Source organism: Agelaius phoeniceus, chromosome 14, assembly GCF_051311805.1.
Source record: "Agelaius phoeniceus isolate bAgePho1 chromosome 14, bAgePho1.hap1, whole genome shotgun sequence".
Classification (NCBI taxonomy): Eukaryota; Metazoa; Chordata; class Aves; order Passeriformes; family Icteridae; genus Agelaius; species Agelaius phoeniceus.
In genome coordinates this window covers 7,972,405-7,990,517 of record NC_135278.1, presented here as the reverse complement: position 1 = coordinate 7,990,517, position 18,113 = coordinate 7,972,405, and the positions used below count along the sequence as shown (strand labels likewise).

The following is an 18,113-nucleotide window of genomic DNA, read 5'->3' as shown; positions in this document are numbered from 1 at the left end:
CAGCTGATATATTGTTGTTTCAACCAGTCTTGTGCACAATAAAGTAATTTGAATAACAATTAAAATGGACTGAGGTAGCAAGAAGGGACATACATCCATGAATGGATTTTTCATGGTTAGAGACTGACAAGGTTGGAGAATGACTGTATTATTCTAATAGCTTCTGTTTTCATTAATGGCTTAATGAAAACATTTCCCTACAATTATAAAGCATGACTGCAAATCTTAGACACTGGAATGTGTGCTCTTTATCAAGCATACACTGCTGTGGCTACAGCTGATGCTGCACCACTCTGGGATTTCAATGGAACCCAATGACAGATAAACTGTTTACATTAAAAGACTCTATCAAAGTTATTTTGCACCTAGTTTCTTCCTAATCCATCTGATTTTTCTATAGCTTTGACAAGATGACCTCTCTCACTGTGTGTGCAGTATTGATGTCATTACTGAAGAGCTGTTCTTCAGCTTTTCTGCTGATAACAAAGTAAATGGAAATGTAGAGAAACCTTGGGGAGGTAAACAGCTTGTTCAGGATCCAGCTAAAAAATGGGAAAAAATACAACAGGTAAGGATATCTATTGTTACAAGGAAAGTGATCACTGTTGCACTTTAAAAAATGTTTACATGATACAATGAAGGCATATTATGCCTTAGAACTTCATAAATTCTAAAAATTGAACTTGAATAAAGGCATTGAAAGCTCAGCATGTATTATAAGAATACAAAGCTCAGCTTATGGCTGATTACCTTTTAAGGCTCAGCTAAAAAGTCAAACATTTTGAATTTAATTACCTAATACTAGCCTAGCAAAAAAGAATTATGTTTATGTAAAATACAAACAATAGAGCAGGGCCACAGACTGCATGCATGTCTTGTGTTTCTAGGGCTTTCAGAAAAATGGCAATCACTAAGGGGAGAAGAAAAAAAAATCAAGTAGAAAAGAAAAATATCTTATTGATTTGTTCTGCCAAAACCACTATATACATGAAATACTGAAAATGGAACAGGTCTGTAACTAGTATCAAAGTTTCTTTGGTTCAAAAACACACAGAACACTAGCAATGTGCTTTAAATTAAGTACACATTTAAAAGGTTAACAGGACTATTCCTTAGGCAGAAGAACAAAGAGGAGCTGGTTAAAGAAAATTGGGTACACCACAGCTACTTAAAATACTGTATCCAGGCGCAACTCATTTGGATGCCTTTGAGCTCAAAGCTTATTTGAATTATACAGAGGTGTTTTAGAGAACAAAAATACTAACCTGTGTTTTATCTAAGCTCTTTCAGCTGAACTGAGCTACTAATTAAAAATCTTCACTACTCTTCCTAATTTCTGATGTACTTTTTTAACAGAGTAATAAAGCCATCGAAAAAGGCGGGTCCTTTCTCAGAGAAGAGTGTTAACATTAGCATCTCTGAAATGCCTTGTCATCTCCTGGTTTACTAATAGCATGTCTGTCATCTGCTTTGATTGTACCTCCTGCAGCCAGTCTGAACGTCCTGTGCCATGCTGAATGCAATACTGATGCATGTGCCAATTGACAACACCAATAGGGTTCACAATCCAAGCAATGCTTACATGTTACAGTATCTCTCAAATAATACATTTAAAGAGATGTGTACCTGATATTATAAATATGTGACATAAAAATCTATTGGGTTGGTCAGTGTACATATTAAAAAACCATTCAAGTAGGTCAAATTGTGGATAACTTAAAACTTTAAAGACAGCAATTTTAATAAAACTGTCAATACAATTTTCTTTGTAAAAACATTTGACACTGATTATGCTGCTTATATTGAAAGAGAAACACAAGGTCTATATCTTTAGATCTTTTATTGAACTGTGAGCGCAGCATCAATAACTGCTTCTCAGCTGTAAATGAAAATTGATTCCAGATCTAACCCATCGTTTTCTGTGCGTCTTTAATCCCAAATCACCCACAATGAGACGTGAGAATCAGCATTTTGTCTATGGGACAAAGCATGGGTCACATGGCCAGCTCCACAGTGTCTGCACTGGAGGCACTGTGCTTGTGTTTACAGGTGTAGGTGCAGGCTGTGTTTACAGGTGTAGGTGCAGGCTGTGTTTACAGGTGTAGTGCAGGTTGTGTTTACAGGTGTAGGTGCAGGCTGTGTTTACAGGTGTAGTGCAGGTTGTGTTTACAGGTGTAGGTGCGTGCAGGCTGTGTTTACAGGTGTAGGTGCAGGTTGTGTTTACAGGTGTAGGTGCAGGTTGTGTTTACAGGTGTAGTGCAGGTTGTGTTTACAGGTGTAGTGCAGGATGTGTTTACAGGTGTAGGTGCAGGTTGTGTTTACAGGTGTAGGTGCAGGTTGTGTTTACAGGTGTAGTGCAGGTTGTGTTTACAGGTGTAGTGCAGGATGTGTTTACAGGTGTAGGTGCAGGTTGTGTTTACAGGTGTAGTGCAGGTTGTGTTTACAGGTGTAGTGCAGGCTGTGTTTACAGGTGTAGTGCAGGTTGTGTTTACAGGTGTAGGTGCAGGTTGTGTTTACAGGTGTAGTGTAGGTTGTGTTTACAGGTGTAGTGCAGGTTGTGTTTACAGGTGTAGGTGCAGGCTGTGTTTACAGGTGTAGTGCAGGTTGTGTTTACAGGTGTAGGTGCGTGCAGGTTGTGTTTACAGGTGTAGGTGCAGGTTGTGTTTACAGGTGTAGGTGCAGGTTGTGTTTACAGGTGTAGGTGCAGGCTGTGTTTACAGGTGTAGTGCAGGTTGTGTTTACAGGTGTGGATAAATGCAGCCCCTCACTGCTGCACCAGAAGGTGCTGACAGGAGTTTGGGGTGCAGTGATTGTAACTTGCCCCACGCTCTACTGCAATGACCTACATGGTCCAAAAAATGACAATGCACTCACCTTGCACCAGGAGGCATCCTAGCAGGATTCCTCATCACCTCATTTATCATCCCCACAAAAACCTGTCCAACAACCATACCTCTCTCCATTAAAATAACTGCCCTAGTTGTAACAGCCCTAGGCATCGCTTTAGCCCTAGAAATCTCAAAAATAGCCCAAACACTCATCCTCACAAAACAAACTCCTTTCTCAAACTTCTCCATATCTCTAGGGTACTTTACCTCTACATTTGAAATCTGAAGGCACCCACAATCTCACCGGGCTTCCTGCAGGTTGCAGCCCAAGGAAATTCACTCAACCATTTCTGCATCAAGCCCTCAGCTGCCAGACGGCTAAAAGGAAAAGAACCTACAAAGTTTCCATGCAATTTGCAGCACTTTGACACTAGGAGGCTGAATTTGCAGTCAGCTCTCAGTTGCTGAAGTCTCTTAAGCCCCCTGGGGTGAAATTAAAGTGTACAGTCTCCTTCATCATTTTCTTGGTGATATGTTGCTAGGCTATCATCATGTGCGCCTTAACCAAAATAAACATAACACTTACATTAAGGAGGGTTCTCCAAATCATGTTTATAACTTTTAGGAGCAATTTCCAGTTATTCAAAATTCTGTTTGAAAAGGGAATGCCAAAACTGGGCAGCACAATCAGTAACAGCCTTGCTGATGCTATTTGTAGAATAAATACCTTCCATTGACTTCAACCTGCTAGTTCCTATCCAGAAATGAAGCTCAACTTCTCAGTTACATGACTGACTGGAGCTATTGTGTGGTTGTGCTCCTCCTCAGCAGTGGGGAGAAAAGGAAGCAGATCTGTAACACCTGAAACAGTAAAGGCCACAGCCCCCTGAGTAAATGCAATACAGTTCATAAATAAGGGTGCTCGTTCACAGGAGTGAGGGAGCAAACAGAAGAGCTTTGTTTCTTGCAGCCATGCTTCTAACAATCTTCCACCTTGACAAATGAACTACTGCTAGTCTCAGAACATGGGCTGATAGATCAAACTCTCCCCACATTCTACAGCCTTTCACTAAAAGTTGCTTTCCAAGTACAGTTATGGATCAGTGTCACTACTGTCCTGTAAAAACTGAAGGGTCCATAGTAATTCTCAGAGGAGAAATTCTAGGGCTCCCTGCTGACCACTGTTCCAAAGAATTTTGATTTCCTTAAAATTAGAGTAGAAATAGAGGATACAAACTCGACTTTTATGTACTGTGTTGGGGTTTTTTGAATAAAAGTGAGTAAATGCCAGCTCATGCTTCACACTGGCTGCAGGCTTATAGCAGAAAAAATCATAAAGACTGTAAAGACAGTGATTCCATTTCCTTATAGAAATGCTGCATAAACTTCTAGAATGGTTTTAAGCCAAGAGTTTTAATCTTTTCTCTCTCTGCCAGAATGAGCACACGTGTACACCTGAATAACAACGGTCACTTGACTGCAAAATATTTATGTTGAAAAAGCCCTTGAAGTTACTTTTTTGTTGTTTATGTGTCTGACCAGTGGGCCAGATCAACCTTTCTTCCAATTTCCAATCCACTCTCCTTAAAGAGATGTGGCAGAGGCTGCTGAAGTGTAATGAATGAGAGATGCCGCAGAGTCCTGCTGCTCAGCATTGCAAGGCCTTAGCCTGACAAAAATATAAAGGCAGACACAGTCATTAATTTAGGAAACCTAAATTCCTGAATGAGAAATGTATAACTCCTGAGTGAGCTGTATAATTTTGTCTATACTCTATTTGTAAAACAAATAGAAGAAATGCAACCATACATATGTGGACTACACAGGAGAGCTGAAGGTTCCCTTGAAGTGCAGGGCATTTAAGAAATGTTTTCACTGTGCAGTTGTGTCTAGTTGCTTTATTGGAATCCCTAAGGATACAGGTCAGTTAATAGGTGACACCAAATTGGGCAGTCAGTGGTGGGCTTGGTAGTGCTCAGTTGGACTTGATGATCTTGGAAGATACTTTCTAAATGAAATGATTGTATGAGAAAAAAATCAAAAAATTTTCTAAGTAATACAAAATGTTGAGAAACTCTGTGAAAGGTCCCTGTGGTGCTCTCTTGTTTGTCTGCAGCCCGTGCTGTGAATGTTCTGGGAAGACACGAGGAGCTTTGGAGCAGTCTGAGGCTTCCTGCAGCTCCACATCCCCACCACAGAAGGGCCCAGGCTGCAGCCCTGGCCTGGCAGCAGGGACACTGCTCACCCTCAGGATGCTGCTTGGTGAGAGGCACGTCCCACACTGACAGCAGGGAGGGCTCCAGAGCTGTCAGGACCTCTCTGAGCACTGAGCTCTTTCCTGCTTGGGATTAACATCAGAGATGACATCTGCTCAAGTCAGTCATTTGATTTTTCATTTGATGTCAGCAAACACTGGTCCAGGCCATTACTTCTCCATTCACCAGTGATAAGGGATTTCAGCCTAGCAGTATGAACTGTATAAACTCTGTAAATTCTACTTAAGTCACAAGAAAACTGTTACTGTGGGAAAACAACAGTAACTGCTACCTGACAATATATTTCCATTTCTGTATTTTAGGCATCTCAGGATCACAATGTCATTTTACAGGACCATTCGGGCAAATTTGCAAATCTTATGGTGTCATTAGTCACCATGTTTGCACAACACTGCATTGCACAAGGATTTTGACCCTTTGGCTTCAGAAGACATTGCAAGTCTTGCCAGTGCTAAAAAATACTGACTTGTATGACTAAGGGGTCAACTTTCACCAGAAGGTAAATCTTTCCTGGCATGACCCTAAGGATGGATGAGGTAGGCTGAAGGAGAACATTTAGGTGGTTTAAAAATAAATAAGAAAGAACGATTGGCCTATAATTAACATTTCCCAGACTGAACAGATGATCTTAGGCTGAATTATAGCATTACTTTTCTCTCTATTGCAGACATTTAAACATTTGAGCCTATTGCATATATAAAGTAAAATGAAGGATGAATTTAACACAAAGTTTCATTTTTTTTCTGATAAGAATGTTGAGAATATGAATTTCACCAGCTTTCTTTCCTAGCATTATACATAAATATTTATAAAGTGGGAAGGATAGAGAATGACATGAGCCAGTTTTCTGAAAATGATTCTTCATTAATATCCCAAGTACGTGGAGAAACTTTCAGTATTGATTTAGAGCTACATGCTGAGGGCTTTCCCTTTCACAAACAGGAGTCACTGAATTACTGTGGACTCCCAACCCTTTACTCTCTGACTGGAACAAAAACTTACAGACCAAATTTTCTTGTGTGGGCTTGTATAAATGGATTGCAAAGTGCAAACAAACTCTGGAGTTGTGTTGGTGCTCTTATGTAGTCCTCTTACACACATTTCCAAAAAGCTCATCAATTCAGAAAATGGGTGCAAAGCAAGGGGAGGCTGTTCCACAGTTAGCTTGGTACAATGGAGGACAGAGATTCAGAACACAGTGGCTGTTCCTGGGTGATGCTCTGTGTGGACTCTCATTCAAAGGTTAGTAAGTCATATTTTGGCTTAGTTTAATCCACATCACAAAGTGAACCAGCAAAACTGAAACACATTCCTCTTTGAGATTGTTTCCTCTAATGAGAAGGAAGCAAACAAGGTTTAAGCTAATGGACTCTGCAGCACACCAAAATGCTTTTCATGCAAATAGAGTATGTCAACACACAAACAGATCCAACCAATGAAATAACTTTGTTAGTTTAAATGGTCTATGCACCTATATTAGATGTATTTACCTGTTCATTATCATCTTCATCACTGCTGAGTTTTAGATCATCCTCAAGCATTCTGAAAAAAAGGAGAAACGATAAAGAATTACATTTAATGAATTAACTTTATGTGCAATGGGCCAAATCTACACCTCAGCAAAGTCAAAGGGAAAACTCTCTTTCACTTCAACAACAGCAAAATCAGACCAGAGGTAAGTAAAGTCCACATATGTACGTATTAGTGCTTCTTTGTGATTCTAGAGTAGAACAAATGACTTTCAGACTCATCCATCATAAAGTTTGGCAGTCAGCTGCTCTTTCATGTCCTCCTGTATTTCCACATTGTCTCACAGGGATTAGTCCATATACACCTACAAGTGTTTCTAAATCAGAAGAGAAATTCAGCTCTGAGACTGCTAAAACTGGAGAAAATTGTCCATGTTTCATTCTCAGTTTGGGGCACCACCAATTTTCTTTCTAGTACCTTATCAAACTGAGAATGCAAAGTGAACAATAGCAAGAAGAGGAGGTGCTTGTTTGAGGTTTGATGGAACGTCACACTTGTTAGTGTCCAAAGGCACACCAAACATTTTCCAAGCTGGGAACCTGCCAGTTCATGCCCCCATTTTTGATCCTCACACCCATCTTTTCACCTTGGCAAATTGTCTTATCATGGGATGATGTAGGAATGAACTGGCACATCTCCCCTGACCTGCTGCAGCAGCCATTAAAATCTCAGATCTTCCTTTCTGCCAGCCCCTGCTCCTTTACCCATGGCAGGAGGCTTGCAAATTGCAATTATTGTTTCCTTTTTGCCTTGATGGGGCTTGAAGTCTATGATTTTTTATTGTTAGCCTTTAAATAACTCTAGCAATCAATGGAAGGTCTGTTAGGAAGGGGTTTTTTTGTTTGAAAACTACCAGTAAATCATGGAAGCCTCCTGACACATGGAATTTTAAATAGGGGACAACAATCCCAATGTGAAAATTTTAGAATATTTGAAGCCTGATGGTGCCCTTAAAAAGAAAAAGTGAAGGAGATCTTTAAACTGGTTTGTGAGTCATCTGTCTTCCAGTGACCTCTGTTGTTGGGCAACCCAGTGGTTACAAAGTACATGGACACATAACTACCAGTCATTAGCATCCTGATAAACGGCCAGTGCCTCCCCGCAATATGTGAACCCATAAAAGTACAACTGCAGCATGGATTTAAAAAAAAAATCTTCTAAAAGTTAGTATTTGTGAGGGGTTGGCCTTGTCTGGATGCCAGGTGCCCACCAAAGCTGCTCTATCTCTCCTCTCTTCATCTGGACAGGACAGAGAAAATGTAAAGCAGGCTTATGGGTCGAGAAAAGGACAGGGAGAGATCACTCAGCAATTACTGTCATGGGCAAAGCAGACTTGATTTGGGGAAATCAATTCAAAGTATTGCCAATGAAATCAGAGTAGGACAATGAGAAATAAAACCAAATGATGAAACACCTTTTCTCCCACTCTTCCCTTCTTCCTGGGCTGGACTTCACTGACAATTTTCTCTGCCTCCCCCCTCGGAGTGGTGCAGGGAGATGGGGATGATGGTCAGTTCACTGCACATTGTCTCTGCAGGTTCTTCCTCCTCAGGAGAAGGACTCCTCCCATGCTTCCCCTCTTCTTCCAGCAAGGGGTCCCTCCTGCAGGAGCCAGCCCCTCATGAACTTCTTCAGCTTGGCCTTCCTACAGATTGCAGCTCTTCAGGAACTGTTCCAGAGTGCACCCCTCTGTGGGAACATCCTCCATGCACAGTGTGGGTCCCCCATGGGGTCACAAGTCCTGGCAGCAAACCTGCTCTAGCATGGGCTTTTCTCTCTACCAGCACAGCCTTCCCATGGGCTCACAGCCTCCTTTGGGCACATCCCTGCTGCCAGGCCCCCCCTGTGCTGCAGGGCACAGCTGCCTCTCCATGGCAGCACCAGGGGCTGCAGGGGAACCTCTGCTCTGGCACCCTGAGCACCTCCTGCCCCTCCTTCTGCACTGCCCTGCCTGTCTGCAGGGCTGCTCCTCTCACAGACTCCTGCTCCTCTCTTCCAGCTGCTGTTGCACAGCAGTTTTTTCCCTTTCTACAATCTGTTATGCCTGAGGCACTGCCACTGTCAGTGCTGGGCTCAGCCTGGCTGGTGGCAGGTCCATGGTCCATCCTGGAGGTTGGCATTGGCTCTGCTGGAAATGGGGGAAGCTTCCAGCTTCCACCCCTGCACCCCCCTGCTACCAAAACCTTGCCATTCAAACCCAACATGCCATTTTTCAGGGATTATTAATCTCTAGAGGCCTGGACTTTGGCAATGAACAGAAACTTTTAATGCTGTTTATCTAGCAGACACATTCATTTGTTTCCCCAGAGCCATTACTTGCTGTGCCATTCTCAATGTATCGCTGTGCCTTGATCTATCCACAGTCCCTGATTGTTATCTGCAAGTCTCATTACACCAGAAGGACAATACCCCCAGGAAACTGAGACCATTTTCATACAGGACTATATCATTCTGACTCTTCACTCTAATTCAATCCTACACTCCTGCTTTTAAACCTACATTTCACTTTAATGTGTAAATTATCCACTGCTTTAAAGAATCACTGCTAGATAATGCATTCTATTGTTATTTTTTAATGCAGATTTAAGTAGATGTAATGCAAAGATCTTTTCATGAATGAAACCCAAAGGGTGGTATGCTTTCTTTCTTTCAGCTATTGGGTAGTTTGGGTTTTGGTTTTTTTTGTTTGTTTGTTGTGTTTTGGGTTTTTTTTTTTCATTTTTTACATGTTAAATTCCTTTTTGACATACCCTGGTAGAAATAAACCAAAAAGGACAAAAGAAATTCCATATTGGATAAATGGAAAGGACAAAGAAGAAAACATAAAAAAGATAAATGGATACACTTACTAAACTAACCCTACAGCCATCTGAAATGGCTGATTAATAACTGTCCTCATACAGCCTATACTGCAGATACTTTCTAACAAGTACAGTAAGCAGAAGACATGTTTATTGAATGTTGAAAAATATAAAATTGATATAAAACATGATTAGTAGGAAGGACAACTGTTAGAGTTGGTTTCAGAGAAACTAAATTTGCAGGATTTATGAGTTCCCTTCAAGAGACTAATAGATGTTTAGACAACTAGAGAGAGGAAAAAAATTGGATTTTGGCATTTCTTTAGCAGTTCCAAGCTTATCACTTGGGGTATGTAATTCTTCTTAGCCCGTTCTGCTAAATGAAGAATATGTCATCCCATTCAGTTCCAAAACTCAAAGCTTCAACAACTAAACCAACCAGCTTCTAAAATGCATCACACTCTTCTGGCAGATGGAATAATTAAAGAGAAACTGAGTATAGTATCAACCAGAAATATATGGTAGCCAGATAAGTGAGGAAATAAATTAGAAATACACAGTACATGCAAATGTAGAATGCTGAACAATTCAAATAACCTGCTCCCAGAGAATATTGGGTAGAAAAAGTAAAATTTTACAGAACACAAAAGAATAGATGGTGTTCCACAATTTCAAAATGTGCTTAATATTCTGAAGGCATGGGTCACAGTAGCTTGTACTGTTTAATGTTTCCATTAACTCTCATTTATAAGCAAGTACCATTTGATTGCACTCAAAGCTCAATAAGGGCTTTTTAAGATTGCCAGCAACCTTAATTCAAGGTGACTATTTCACTATCATATCTAGAAAGGTATTTTAGCTTCAAAGCCTTGAGACAGAAGAGCTCTGTATCTACAGCTCTTGAAAACACTGTCTGGATGGTCTGAAGGTGAAATTAGGCACTCTTGAGTGAGAGGTGCCTCTAAATACCCATATGATCTATTCTGCTCTATGTAATTGTTCACCTCAGAAGCACCCAGACTGGAGATTAAGAGTGTATTTGTTATTAAGATCAGGACAGCTATTAATAAAGGCCAATTTGGAGGCTATGTTAAAATTACAATGAATGCTGCCAATGAGGGCAAATCAAAGAGAAAACTGCCTGTATCAGAAAGCTACCTCCAGGGGTGTTATGAATTCATTTTATTTCCTATTCTTCTCTGACCCAGCTGACATTATTATTGAATATACATGTACTTGTTTGTCTTTTCATCCATAGCTAATGCAAAACACCACTTTAGGGAAAGAATAGGATTAAGTAGGATTTTTTATTTCATTATTAGAGCAATGCCATTTACTATAACAGTTGAAGTTGTGTCAGCACATTTATTATAATCTACAATTTTCAGAGGTTTGTAATTTGCAATGTGAAATTATTGCAAAGCAGAAATGTTGGGACAAAGCAACACATTTATCTGTGGTGTAAGTAGGGGCAATCTTATTGACTGACTACAATACCCACTTCCTTCAGGGATGAATTTGCTCCCAAAGCAGATTGTTCCTACATTACAAATTTAGCTAGACAAATGGCTGAACAAGGGCTTTATTAGGATGGGTTCTGTAAAAGTCACACTAGAAACAGTAAGAACATGAACACTGAAATAGGACTTGTGGCCCATCCTGACTTTTGAGTTCAGTGGATGTTTTGTGCACACCAGACCTGCTGATTTGGGATCCTCTCAACAAACAGGTGAGGATTTGGCGACATGAGATAATTCACTCCCTGAAAAAGCACTGCCACACTATTACTCAATTTCAGTTACTTTTACAGAATACTCTGAATGTCTTAAATGAGGATTTTCACTGCATCCTTTTTTTTCTTTTTTTTTCTTCGTTTAATATATAATGTATTTAAATGCTTTTAACAAATGAATAAGGTCCTGATTGCTGGTAGACTTCTGGGAATGCTGCATTTCTTCCTGCTCTGCTTGTGGAGGGTTGGGATGGGAATCTTCTGTGTTTATAGCAACATGTTTGGTGATACAGCTTTCTTGAGGAGGAGGTGTTTAAAAGGCAGCATGGATAGGATAAGGTTCTGCATGTCTAATTTGCTCTGGGATCAGTTCACCACTGCACTGGGGCTCACTCCAATGTGAAAAAGGCCGTGTGGGAATGAAAAGGATGGAGGAAAGGGAAGAGGGTGTTGCAAGCAGACAGCCAAGGGAATACTGGGCAATTCCCTAATCCTAAGCTGCCCAGAAAATTAACTCACTCATGTCAAACCAAATCTGTACAAAATTATATTCCATCTGAGTCACATCACAGCAAACACAAGTGTTGATTCTGCACAGGAAGGAGGACAGGCAGTGGTGTTAACCAGACATACAGACATGCCATTCTTTTCTTGCCAGGTTTGTCTCTGGTAAAATGGGAATGCATTTCTAAGATTTCTGAGCTACAACTAGTTATTCCATTTGATATTAGAGAGAGAGCTTAGACTGTTAGAGCAAGTGTCAAACTTGTGAAACTTATTAAGACTTAATGCAGAACAGGCAGGAATCCAATAAATGTCTTTGGGGTGAAAAAGGTAGTACACTGCAGCCTGAGTTATGAAGGCCTTGTCATTCCTGTTTGCAGCAATATTCCTGCAGAGGAACATGGTCCATGCAAGTAGTGACTAGCACTGAGATGCACCTTTTCTACCTCTGGACTTGCATGGAAATAAGGCCATCAGTTCAACACAATCTCTGCTGGTTTACCCCATGGACTTCATACCCAACTTGTTTTTCATTTTCCTAGTGCATTTCTCTGTAGTATATAAGGCTTCTCCAAGAGTGGTAACTCAAAAGGTATCATGCAAATGACAAACTGTATAATGGAATTCAGATGTATTTCAAGAATGTGTTGCACACACTGGAGCACAATTTTATCATTTATCAAGGGGGAAGGAGGGGGCCTATGTGTGTGAAAACATCTAACAATAGATTTCCCCAGAGAAGTTCATAATACAGTGAACAAAAAACTGAGGAAATGAAAATAAACGGTAGAGTAATTCCAAAGGAAAAAAGAAGATATTTTGTTTTAAAACATCCCATCAATAAATCTTGAAACCTTATATTCATTCTTTTTCTGAAATGTGCAAGTCATCCTTACATTATTTCCTCTGAGATACTGTAAGAGTTATGGTAACAGAAAATCTCAGAAGATTAAATGGAATTTACAAGCACCATTTACCTTAATAGTCAGGACCATTTGTCCAGCAATTTTATACATACTTAAATATAATTTATTAATTTTCCCTTCTCCTCATCCACCATTTTCTTTCATTACATTTTTGTCAATGGTGAAGTCAGTCTTGCAAACTGTTACTCACAGAAGTAACTTCTGCTCATTAAAGCAGATTCAGTGGCCTCAATAGGGCTCATTTGCTTAAGGTATAGATCAACTCCTCAGTCTATGGCCTTAAATCACCTCCCCTCAGAAAGGACTGAATTCAAGTTTTGTGTTTTCACTGTGAAACAACCTGTGAGCAATAAAGGTGCCTGTTCTCTTCCCTGGCACAGGAAAGGCACTGCTGACATGGCCAGCCTCCTCCTGGCCACTGATGGAGAAGGATGGCTTGCTAGGACACACTCCATGGTGTGTTGTCACATGCAGCCTGCCTTAGTGCTCCTGGCACCATATCAGTAATTAGTGTAATTACAGATGGGGAGAGAGAGGTAACCCCTGTGGTTTTCTATTAGGTACCTCACAATTAGAGAGTGCACTTCATTACTCATCTCTCTGTATCATCTCTTAATTTCAAAAGGATTAATAAAATTAATTCTTTCAGTAGATGAATTTCTTTATCCAGCCATCCATTAATGTCTATGTATAAAAAGCTCTTCAAGGCAACTAAGATATTAAGTTGCTACCTAAGTGCAACTTAAAACAACTGCTCTGTTGACAGGAATTTTGTGTTTCATTAAAGCTGAGACAAGAACTTTGGGAAGACGGAGAAACCTGCTGCCAAATTTTATGGGAATTGGCATGTTTAGCACAAATAATATTCTGGTATATCCAATAACTTCACCTCTCTGTTGAGCTTCAATTCTGCTTGCAAACAATGCTTGCAACAGAATGGGATCAGAACTGGGTCAAAATATTTTAACAGTGTAATAGGAAGTAGCAAAAAAATCACAGAAAGCAGAATCCTTCTGTTTTGAGCTGGTGAGTTGATATTTTTGCCTTAATAATACTCATACCACTGGGTTTTCCTTCTGCCTTAGAAAAGTGCAATCTCCTTCACCTTGTGTCCCCCTCACTGCCCAGTGACTCTCCAGTACAACACACATCTCAGAGTATGATGTATCATTGAAGCAAAAAGAGAGGGAAAAAAGAGAGACGAGAACAAAGGAAAGTATGGGTCCAGGAAAAACACAGAGAGTGACTAATAGTTTCTAAAAATGCCAGCATAAAATGTGCATTCTTAGAATTTGTGAAGAATAAAAATGAGTACCCACCTTTTTTAGTGTGTTCAATTCTGACAGTGTGCACAAAGCTTTTACTATTTTCCCTTTGATAAACTGCAATGGCTGATATAATTTTGGGTTCTGCTATTTATCAAGAGCAATATATAGTCCAAGAGCCATTTCTGTGATACATACTCATTTCCAATACATTCCACATGAAAAACACCTGCTTACTCCAGCCATATTTGATTAAAACTGTCTCCTAGCCAGGGCACCAGTATTTTCTCTGGTAAACAAGCCTTCAGTTGGCATATTTACACACAAAGGCTACAGGAACTTAGCACACAGTTAAACAATGATTGATAATTCTACCGCAACTTGCAAAGGTGACTTTAAAAAATCATACCAGTAAATATATTAAAGAAATTTGTTGAACAAGGAACGAAATCACACAGGACTGGCTCATCTATCCAATGTTCTACAGTGTATATGACCCTGTAGGTGGGTCTGGCTTCCTCATTTCTGTGCAAATGAACAATAACTTAATAAAACTGTAAAGGAATTCTTTACTTGTTCAAAAGGAAGACTCAAGATGTTTAATAAAGACTGGTTGAAGGAGGTTTTCATGATATGTTATGGAGAATGGGAGCTTTAGCTTCAGCACAGTCTTTGTGCATATGGAGGAAAGAAAAATTTGCCACATCAGGTTTGTAAAGAATGCTGTAAGCTTAGTGCCTGACTTACAGAATTTCAGGGGTGTGTATTAGCAGAGCAGAATTCCAAGCAGGAATCCAAATCCTCTGTACTGGCCTGCTGATGGTGCACAGTGAATAAAGACAGGGGTTGGCCATAGGGAAGATGAGCACCTACCAGGGGCTTGTGTGTGCATGGGAGAACTGAGCAGCACATTCCAGGCTGCAAAGGCACTACACCTCTACAAAAAATACTGCTGGACCATGCCTGGCACACAGGGTAGTTCAGGGATGATCATCAGCAAAAATCCCCACAAAAAGCAAAGATAAGGGGATCCTGGGGAATGTGAGCTTCATTTTCACTGCCCTAATTTGTGATCAGGTCTTAAAGACACTTTTCTACCTGCAAAATCCTACATCAAGAGTCCACAGCTATCCCACAGATCTGATACAGACTTTCAAAGAGAAATGAATCTTCAGTAAGACTGTTCACTTCTATCCCTAAATGAACATTCTGTTGATCAGTCTAAAAATGTATAAACAGATGAATCCAAGCAGTACTAAAACTAACATAAATATAGGGGATAAAACCAAGCAAGACTAAAACTAATATAAATAGATTGGATAAATGAAAAAAAATACTTAAATGATTTCTGAATCTGGGTGATTTATAAGGCACTGCATATGCATGAGAGAAATCAAGTACCAAGCACAGTGCTGAAAACACTGACTCATGCAAATAATCCTTGCTCCTGCAAGCACTATTTTTCAGGCTCAGATCCAAACACAATGCCTGACACTGTTTGCTCTGATAATCACTCTAAGATAAACAGATTTGAATAACTGCAAATACTTCCAAGCATTTCCTTTCACTTATAATGTAAAAAGAAAAATTAGAGGATAAAATGAAAATGTATGTTTCCACTTCTAGATTTCATACATCATTAATTCTGTAAAAATATATCCATCTTCATGCTGATAGTTCTCTTTGCTTGGCAAGCTTGAAGAATGCAATATGCTAGATAACCTGATTGAAAATTTGATCCTATTGTTTAACAGAATGAGGATTGTTTCATAAGGGGCTCCACCATGTCTGTGCACATTTTCCCCTAAGTAACAGTGTAAGACTTGTATTTCCCCAGACAGCTGAACATTTACGTTGATGTACTTGGCTAGAGATCCAATCTTGCTCTGGCTATAATACAGGAGAATTTTCCTCAGCATTTTGAATTATGGCACTGAAATAATTTAACAGTGCCTTCTGTGCATGTTACACAAGTTTTCTGATACAGTTAGCTCTTACTGAAAGTTTGCTTACCCTATAAATTGTGCCACATGGTTACCACACCATTCTTCATCCTAAAAACTGAGGACTTTTTTTTCGAATCACTGCAAATGGTGTAACTCTGGAGAAGCCAGCATTTCCCCACAGCCACACACACCCTGTGTACACACACCCTCCAATCTTTACAGTCCCCAGGACTAGGGTACTTCTGAGCTCTCTGCTAATTTGTGCTTGCAGAGCCCTCTACAGAGTTGGAAGAATGAAGCTGTGAAGAACCAAGGAAGGGACATTAATGGTTGGTTTAAATGGCTGCATTAGGGATACTCATAGACATTGTTTATGTCCAGTTTACAGAACCACAGAATGGCTGGGGTGGGGAGGTGCCTCTGGAGATCCCCTAGCTCAGTGCCCTGCCAAAGCAGGCTCACCCAGAGCAGGCTGCACAGGATCACATCCAGACAGGATTGCAATATCTCCATGAGGGAGACTCCACAACCTCTCTGGGCACTCGGTTCCAGTGCTCAGTCACCTTCACACTAAAGAAGTTTCTCCTCCTATTCAGACGGAACTTTCTGTGTTTCAGTTTGTGCCCACTGTCCCTTGTCCTCTCTGCTTTAATATCTCTCTCCCAAGTTCATCTTGAGACCACCCTGGTCTTCCTCTACCACAAAGCCTTTGAGGAGCATTGTGGTTGATTCTCTGAGAGGCAGGTTAAAATATTATTTTCATACAAAATTAGTTATGAGATGAAATACATGTTACCATTGAAAAAAAAAACCTCAAAATATGGTCCTCAGTGCTAAAAACATTCTAAAAAAGAAAATTCCAGACTACCATTTCCTGGCCTTTCTTTTTGACCATTTATATAATGTCTGGCACTAGGTTTCTTTGTCCCTGACTTAAGTACCTCGATGTTATTATCAGACAAATAAACAAGAAAATTAGTACATGAAATTGATAAATGGATACTCAGTGTTTTCTTCAAAGGGCAAAACTTAAGGATGACGCAGACTAAACTTAATTTAATTGATAAAGTCTAATGACATCATGACTTTACAAAGACAAATAATAGAACAATAATATGCTAAAATTGTCAGACTTGATCTGGTCTGTGGTACATCTAGTTCTACATTTTGTCAGAGAAGGTTGTTCAATGGAACAATTTATTAGTACTGAACAATTTTTCCTAACATAGCTGGAATGAAAAACTGGTTCAATATGCTCACAAAGTACCTATGTCTCCCCAAGTTCTTCATTACAATCTTTTTTCAGTTTCTTTGAACCCTGGCTCCACTGTTGGCAGGAACCAAAGTCCTAACTGTAGGCTCTGTAAGAACCTATTTGTTTTTTGTGGCCTTTTTATCCTAACATTTAAATTGTGAGAAAATAAATGGGAATTTCACAGGTTCTAAGTGAGTTTAGGTGCTTGCCTCCCATTAAATTTCAAAACTTGATTTTCTATCTGAACAGTTATAAGGACATAACACACCTTTTTTTTCCCAAAGACTATTCTTTTGTACTTTCTCATTTTACTCTACACAACTGCCATAACAAGTCTAAATCTTAGTGACTATTATCTTCAGAGGAACAAGTGTGTACATTCACCTTATGCCTAACTTGCAAGCTGCAAAGCCCTCCCCACGTTTTCTGAGTTTTGATGTTACTTCAATTGAAAAAGGATGAGTCCCACCAAGAGGAAATTGCACAATACACCTTGCATTTGGTGCACGAGCTGCTAATCTTCAGACTAATCCAGTTGATACATATGGTCAGGCAGTTGGGTAACTATCAGGGCACAACACCACCTTTCATCTCCTAAGGTAATGCAAAAGTTATATCTCAAATCCAATTTAAATTGGTGCTCCCTTGAGCTCAAAGATAATTTCTCTCTAATCCTCTTCTGGTTGTCTATAGGGTAACCTTCAAAATCTCAGAAATGACACTGTAAAAAAAATGATCAAGTCATAATTTTTTAGCACAAAACCTAGCTATTTTTCCTGGTGGTACTACGTTCCAGCTGTTAGCAGATTCAAGAATTTTTTCAACTGCCTTGAACTCTGCATTTATTTTACTTTTCCAGATTTTTGCCAATGAAAATACCTCAGCACTGCTTGAAGAGAAAATAATCTTGTCAGTTTTATTGTGCCATATCTGAGATGATGAAGGTCATGCTAACTACAAGTCTGTTCCAATTGCTACGGGGTTGGGTGAGGTGGGCTTTTTATTTTATTTTTGGTTTTCCCCTAGCTCCTACCACAAAGTAATAGGGAT

The 18,113-nt window shown here is 39.8% G+C and overlaps 1 protein-coding gene across 5 annotated transcripts in view; it reads right to left on the bottom strand.

Annotated features, from left to right (window-relative positions):
- The window catches only part of AFF2 (ALF transcription elongation factor 2), a 326,975-nt gene that overhangs the window by 83,994 nt on the left and 224,868 nt on the right, over positions 1–18,113 (bottom strand). For all 5 annotated transcript variants that reach the window (XM_077186245.1, XM_054641636.2, XM_077186247.1 and 2 more), the window contains exon 8: positions 6,595–6,646. In XM_077186245.1, coding sequence (XP_077042360.1) covers positions 6,595–6,646 — 52 coding nt within the window. The remainder of the gene's footprint in view (positions 1–6,594; positions 6,647–18,113) is intronic.